Here is a 7,785-nt window from a genome sequence, read left to right as displayed (position 1 = left end):
AAATCTGTGACAGACATGTTAACTCCTCTGAATAAATGGCCAGATGTTTTGGCTTTCAGTGAAGCACAACATGCTCTTTGCTACAGTTCACATGATCAAGTTTTTCATAAACTTCTGCAGTTCATAGGCTACAGCATGTGTTCTGCTGTCATTAAAGCAATGGACAGCATAACAAATAATGAAATTTGGTTTATTGTAAATTGCATTTACTATAAAATGCTCTGAAACACGTGGTCTTTAAAAGAGGACGGCTGATTCAACTGCAGCTATAGAAACTACAAGACCCATAAGCCCACTAAGTTTGTGTATGTGTGTGCGTGCGTGAGTGATTGAGGGCCGGGCGCGTGTGCGCGCTCTTGTGTTGTCTGCCGACTCGCCTGACGTCACCGCTGGAACTGCCCTGTCACGCGCTGTTAGTAAAAGTTGGGATAGGAGCTCGAGCCTCGAAACGGAGAGCAGCAGCGAATTTACGGACGAACTCGATCAACGGTCGTGCTGACGCACAACGCTCACCCCCCTTCACGCCACGGGCAAAAAAAAGTTGAAGCCGCTGCGAGTTCGCTGAATCTCCGCAGAAGGTCGAGCAGTTTGGATTACTCTGAGGGAGAAGCAATAATATTTTCTGCCCGAACTTAGATAAGTACAGCAGGGAAAGTTCAAAAGTTTTGTCTTTATAATTAGTCAATGTAGTGAGTTTATTAAAGAGTCGGCGTACATAGACGGGGTGAGCCCGAGCTGTCAAACCCGATGACTACTGCAAACTGCCCCGGGAATGAAGAGCTGGACTTCAGACTGATCTTCGGGGAGGACGGGCAGCAGCCGCCGCTAGGCCCCGCAGGTCAGTGCCTTTACCTCGGGATACTCTCACACACTCCTTAATGAATCATGCATCGAAAAAGTGAGGAGAAATTGAAAACACGCTATCAAAAGCAGCAGAGACGCGCCGTTAAAACGACAACACTCGCCGGCTTTTCGCTTTACACCAGCAGCTGCAGTTTTGTTTAGTTTTGTGTGTGTGTGTGTGGTTGTAAATTCAGCCAATGAAAATGAGAAGCGGCAAGTTTATGCGGCTGAATGAACTAATATATAACCAACAAGCACCTGGACAGTCTTTCCTGAAGACTTTAAGCCGGTCACAGCGGCTCAAAAACCTAGTTAGCTGCCTACCTAGACAGCCTTTTTGATCAACATATGTGCGTTGAAGTGGTTTGAAACAGAGCCACCATGAATCTGACAGCTGCTGCACAGTGAAATGCTATAAAAGTTTGTGTTATCACTCGCCCCTGCCTTCAGTTAGAACACATGGAAAAAGTTCCAACCCATACATTTCCACTTATACTGATCTTACACTGTTTCATTTCTCCATTTTACTCTTATTTACATCAATACATCAACAGTAGCTAGTTCTGTCTCCGACTCTTCAGGTAATACAAATTTTATTAAAATGTATGATTAAAAATAAAAAAGTATGATTATATAAATGAGTCCTCATCCCAGTTCAAAGGGAAGTCTATCAGTTTTTCCTTTTCCAGAATATAAACATGCTTTGTGTGTAGTCCATCTGATGACAATTTTTATGTTTGTCCCTAAAATCATAAAACTGTTAAATTTAATATACTCTTTGCAGAAGCATTCTTGCTTTTTCATTAACATAATCTACATAGCTTTCAACTACTGTAGCTATTAAATTATTTAAGCAACACAACATGCCAATCACATTATATTAGACCTAAGTGTTGCTGTAAAAAAGTTAAAATGATAAAAGTTTAAAAGTTTAAATGATAGTTAACTCTTAAAACGTTAATATTTTTTAAATATCTCAGCAAGTGTTTCCAATAATGTGGAAATTTAATTGATACCAAGGTTTTGATTTTTTGATAATCACTTTTTTTGCTCCTGCCCTCATTGTTTTGTGAAAAATTTGTAATGTCAGATGTATAATCAGCAATGCAGATTGTCTCCAGTTTGCAACCACCAGGCATTGTGTGTGTGTGTGTGTGTGTGTGTGTGTGTGTGTGTGTGTGTGTGTGTGTGTGTGTGTGTGTGTGTGTGTGTGTGTAATTGCCTAATGAAAAAACATGTGTGAGAAGTAGCAACCCTATCAGCCTCTGTCAGTGTGCTCGAGTGTGTCGTGAAGGAAAGAGATTTGGGTATAGTGAAAGCAGAATGCCTGTGTGTGGGTGGACCCCTGTGTGTTTTTGTTTAAGTTTTGCATGTTTTTGTGAAAAGTATTGCATGATCAGTAAATTGCATATGGAGATTTCATACATTACCTAGGCAAAAGAGGACTAAGCATTTTTTCGTGTTTTAAAAGAGCAGTCGCTCTTTTTATGTTTTTGTTAGTATGTAAAATACTGTACTATTGTGTTTTGAGCAGTAACGTTGCTACTTCTTAAACTACAGGAATCAGTGGAAACATCACACTGTTGTGCTTTTGTTGATGCATAAAGAGATTTTTATGGAAAATGACTGAAGAAAAGAGAAAACCCTTATTTCTATCTTGCCCAATTGTTTTGCATACCACTAACTATAGGAAAAATGTAATGGTTAAATTTTGGTTGAAAATACTAGCCTAATTTTTTTCTATGTTAGGAAAGTGTCATATTCGAATAAAACCATTATTTAATGTAAGTAAAAACATTAGTTTTAAGTTGTTGAACAGGTTTTATCCCAAGGTATGTTGGTGTCCGCTCATGCAAGAAGTCATCAGGATTTTAATGCAGCTAAAGGGCAGGGCTGTTACTATACACGCACTCATCTGTGTTTTCTGTGCCTCTGGTTGTTTTTAGACAAAGATAACTGCGTTTTTCCTCTTGTATTTGTTACTAAAGTGGAGTCAGTTGAATTTAGATCAGGACTTGTAAAATTATAAAATATATTCAAATTCAAAATATAATCACATCACATCCTATTATATTTTGATGACTTTTCAAGTCATTTTTTTTTGTTGGCTTCTATGTTTGTTTGTTTTTATCATTAACTCATTTTAATTACCAAAAAAGATAATTCTGAAACTTTATAAAACTTTCCAAGCATGAGATTACAGCCATTGGAAGGTGAAATGCTGATCTTTAAGCATTCACACCTTTACAGTTTCACTTGGGCAAGCAGTAATTTATGCAGATTTATTTTTAAAATATAAATATTAAAGGTTTATGAATTTTAGGATGCCCATTTTCAATGTAATTATGGTAATTCACCCAAAATGCTATACAGTTAGATGAACAATTAAATGTAAAATTAATTAAACAACAAAGATGAAAATACAAGTCTGCATATGCATGATGTAACGGGAGTGCTGACATTCAGGAGGTGTGTGCCGCTTAAGAGATTGTTTTAGTGCACATGCTCTCAGTCTCATTCAGAATCAGTCACTCATCATAGCGCTAGTCTCTAGTCAGTAACACCATCCGTTAACACTTGTCAGATTTAGCCATACAACCCTGTTGAGAAAACTGGTAATACAAAATATTTAATGACTATAAACCAACATTTGTCCCAAAATAGCTTAATTTAGGCTGTGTCTGCAACCATGTGTCACATTTTTAAAAAAATTTCAATTTTTATTTTCAAATGTTATCTATTTTGTCTATTTAATTATTATATTTATGTAATTTTTTTTTTTTTTTGTTTTTGTTAAAAATAATCAGACAAATCGGACAACTTATATACAGTACAGTGCAAATACAGTACAGTTGCCAAATTTTGTTAACAGTGTTAATCACACTCAATAAAGCTCTGGTTCTGTTAGTTCTCAATGTTGTTTAGTCCAAAGTGAAATCTCACAGGAGGACTATCTGCTCGTTTGGTTAATCTGTGAATATTTGCATAGAGGCCATTGTCACCTTGAATGACCCACACCAGGCAACTTTCAATTTGAACGTTTCTGTGCATTTTTGTCCTGTTAAAGAACATAACTAGACGTGACATGGCAATACATTTATTATTTGGAGCAGAGTAGTAGAAACCATACAAATTTAATTTAATATTCAATTAATAAATTATTTAAGTTATTTATTTTTATTTGTTTGTTATTAATTATTTAAAATGTATTTACATCTATTTTATAACTTTCTCTCCACAATTAAAGCCTTTTTTTTTAATTGTCAGTGTTTAAAAAAAATAAAAGATTTTCACAAAATGACTAGGAATATCATATCATATCATAATCCAAACCATAATCTCTTGATGTTTAGTGAATCTCTTGTTTGGACATTATAAAGTATCAGAACAGAACACAAATAATCATATTTATGAAAACTGTCTGTTTTGCTTGCTACTATTCTGTTATGTTATCTTAAATTCTTAGGGTGTACTCACATTATGCACTGTTGACTTGAACTGAGCCCGAGCGTGATTGTCCCCCCCTTCCCACTCGAAGACGAGAATATTTTATGTGCGGCAAAAAAAAACAAAAATAAAGACTTTTTAACAATATCTAATGATGGCCGATTTCAAAACACTGCTTCGAAGCATTACAAATCTTTTGTGTCTAATCAGTGATTCGGATCGCATATCAAACCGCCAAACTGTTGAAATCACCTGACTTTGGTGCTCTGAATCACTGATTCGATTCATAAAGCTCCGAAGCTTCATGAAGCAGTGTTTTGAAATTGGCCATCACTAGATATTGTTAAAAATTCATTATTTAGTTTTTTTGGCGCACAAAATATATTCTTGTCGCTTTATAATATTAAGGTAGAGCCACTGTACTCACATGAACTGATTTAAATGTTTTTAGTACATTTATGGATTTTGTGTTTTTATGGAGTACCTTTGTGTTCCGAAGATGAACGAAGGTCTTACAGGTGTAGAACGACATGAGGGTGAGTAATAAATTACATTATTTAAATTTTTGGGTGAACTAACCCTTTAACGTTCCAGGCCGGAGCACGCTTACATAATATACGATGCAACTTTTGTATGGAAGAAAACAGGAAGAAATGCACTTTCGCTAAGATACTGCCTAATAGATTTATCATTAATGCTGCACAGCGATTTTCACTTGCATGTATCAGAGGATTATTACGAAGGCAGCTGACGTCAATGGAGGAATTTGCAGCTTTACTCACAAACTACAATTCCTAAATCAGTAAGTGGATAACCAGACCCATTATAAACCCAAATACACTCTAATTAATTACATGAATTGAAAAGTATACTAACAAAGTAGTAATAAAGATGTTTGCCGTCGTAAAGATGACAAATAGTGCACCCAAAAGTAGTAGCTGTTTTGTGCTCCGGCAAGGTTAGTGTGCACACTGCATGCGAACCGTGTTCGAGCCCAGCTCTTCCAAGCGGGCCAGGGACGGCTAAACGGCTACTTATCCCGGACAAGTGTTAATGTCGAGCCCTGGATAATGATGAATATTAACATAATAATGAATCAGGATTTACCTCAGAATGTAGTTTGCTAACTCTCTTAAGACAAAGTTAACAGTTCCTCCACTTAGTATTCTTCAGTGATCTTTCCATATTTATAAATTTTCCATATTTTTTGACCTGGGAGCAACGTGAGCTTAACCAGTGAAATTCACTGCAAGGTGGAATTTGCACTGAATAGCATGCTAAAGAAAATGGCATTTCAGGAGATAAGCAGTTAATAAGATTGTGCGATATGAGATCGCTAAACCGGGCTGTCCATAACTTTCCAACCAGACCTCACTACCCCCTCCTACCATGTGAATCTTGAGCTTATAACACAGCAATAGAGTAGAACTTTCCCATGTGCTGCACTGGGACGGCTCGCAGAAGAGCTCGCAGGGGATACCCGCTTATATCTTTGAGCAGGGGTTCAAACTCCGGTCCGAATGCCACTGGCCACGCGCTCTGGGCTCCTCTCTCATGGAGCATATGTATTTTTATTGCATATTTTATTACTTGTTCCAATATCAACTAGAAACAGTGTTTAATTTACAAACCTTTATTTTGAAATGTAAGTCAATGACAATTGGATGAAGCCAGAGCCAATAGTGAAAGCCTTAGCACTTGGAGAACCCATTCCCTTTTGGAGGTTCTGCTCACTTTTGGAGTTCACACCCCATTTTGGAGATCTCTGGTCTGCAGTTATACCTACTATGGAGACATGCGCGAGCTCGCGGCTCCATCTAGCAGCTGTAAGCTATATTTCCTAGTAACTCAAAATGATCACTCGTCAAGTGCTCCAAGTATGGCTCGCTGCATTCTGTAGTGGACGTCTAACTCCGCCCACATCCAAGTGTGATGTCAGAAGCCATGCCCATGCTCATTACATCACCTAATGACTCCCCATCCCCGTGTCACCCTGGAAACCCGGTTATTTGTATGCAGGTTTTCAATTGAAAGGGTTTTAGGTGTTTAAATGTGTTTCAGATATAAGGGTAGGTTTTAGGTGGGTTTCAGTGCGTTCAGTCATTAAAAATACAAATATAAGTAAATGATGAAGAATTAGGTGTGAGGATTAATTCTTTTTTTTTTTTCCCTAAACCACTTCACCAGAAATCCTGCCCTGCAGCTAATTTCATTGGTTAAGGTTACAGTGACGGTAAGTTTAAAGGTGCTATATGTAAGATTTTCACTTTAATAAAGCATAAAAATACCCCAAAATGTTTGCAGATATTTAGGAAACATGCTAAGTTCACCTAGCTACTTGTTTCTCAGAAAAACAATGCTACAGCCAGATATTCTACTTTGAAATGTGCGTTCCGTGTCGGAATGTCTGTCTTTGTTTTGGTCTGTGCAAAACCACGTGCTGCCCGTTTATCCAATGGCATTTCAACATCACAGGTTGCCAGTTGTCGGAAAACACCGCGTATTGCAGCCATGGAAACTAGCAAACAAACTGGGTCAGAGAATCACAGATTCTACCCGACCTAAAAAGCTTCTGCATCCATCTAAAAATCACTGTGAACGACAGCATGATTAAAACACAGATAAATCAACTCATCAACTTACAGTGTGTAAGTCTTCTCAGCTTTCATTGTCAATTGCGCTCTCTCTTGTTGCGTGTCCTCAAGCTGGCACCCGTGTGTTTGAAGGAGGGGGCGGGGCAAACAATATTTTGAATTTGGACTGCAGTACCTATTTCGACCACTGAGTGTCATTCCTACATACTTGCACCTTTAAGGATCAGTGTAGGCAATCAGTACTGTGATTGACATGACTAACAAAATCTTAAGAATCAGATGTAGGGCAGCATGGACATGGCTTCTGACGTCGCACTTGGATGTGGGCCGGATGGGTTGGATGTCCTCCACAGGCGGCAGTGAGACGCTTCTCAGCGCCAAGCTTGTGATCCATGATCTGGATGGTAAGTTTAGGGGCCGTTCACATGTCGCATCTTAAAACGCGTGGAAAGCGTGGCCGCACCACTTGTTCTCCTGTGGCCGCACGCATGTTCTCCTGTGGCATCTGTCGTTGCAATGCAACCATGAACTGTGCTCTCCATGATGACGAGGAAGTTTCAGTAAAGGATAAATTGATTTCTAGCCCTTGCATTAGCTCTACTACTAGATATATTTATGGAGATGAGAAATAAAAACCCACCCTGTACAGCTATGATCAGCTGTTCAGCTGAGCTTTTGATGTTTTGTTATGGAAAGGCCGAAGCTCATCGGTTAGTTCTTGTCACATGACCTGTGGTGCGCTTGCGGCATTCTGAAAACTTGAGAATTTTTCATCTCGCTGTGCCTGGAAAACGCGCGTCGCACCACATGCTTCTATTAACTTTTTTATTTTCTTTCTTTTTTCTATCCAAAGCTATAGCAGCAATATTGAAAGCTCACTCGGGCTCTCTTTTCCCGCGGT

The 7,785-nt window shown here is 38.4% G+C and overlaps 1 protein-coding gene across 1 annotated transcript in view; it reads left to right on the top strand.

The window, feature by feature from the left end:
- Nucleotides 1–334: 334 nt before the first annotated feature.
- The window catches only part of nfatc3a (nuclear factor of activated T cells 3a), a 79,468-nt gene continuing 72,017 nt past the window's right edge, over nt 335–7,785 (top strand). The window contains 1 exon segment of the mRNA XM_048184598.1: nt 335–838. Coding sequence (XP_048040555.1) covers nt 748–838 — 91 coding nt within the window. The 5' untranslated portion in view covers nt 335–747.

This window comes from Megalobrama amblycephala, linkage group LG3 (genome assembly GCF_018812025.1).
Source record: "Megalobrama amblycephala isolate DHTTF-2021 linkage group LG3, ASM1881202v1, whole genome shotgun sequence".
NCBI classification, from domain to species: Eukaryota; Metazoa; Chordata; class Actinopteri; order Cypriniformes; family Xenocyprididae; genus Megalobrama; species Megalobrama amblycephala.
This window is presented reverse-complemented; position numbering and strand designations above follow the sequence as displayed.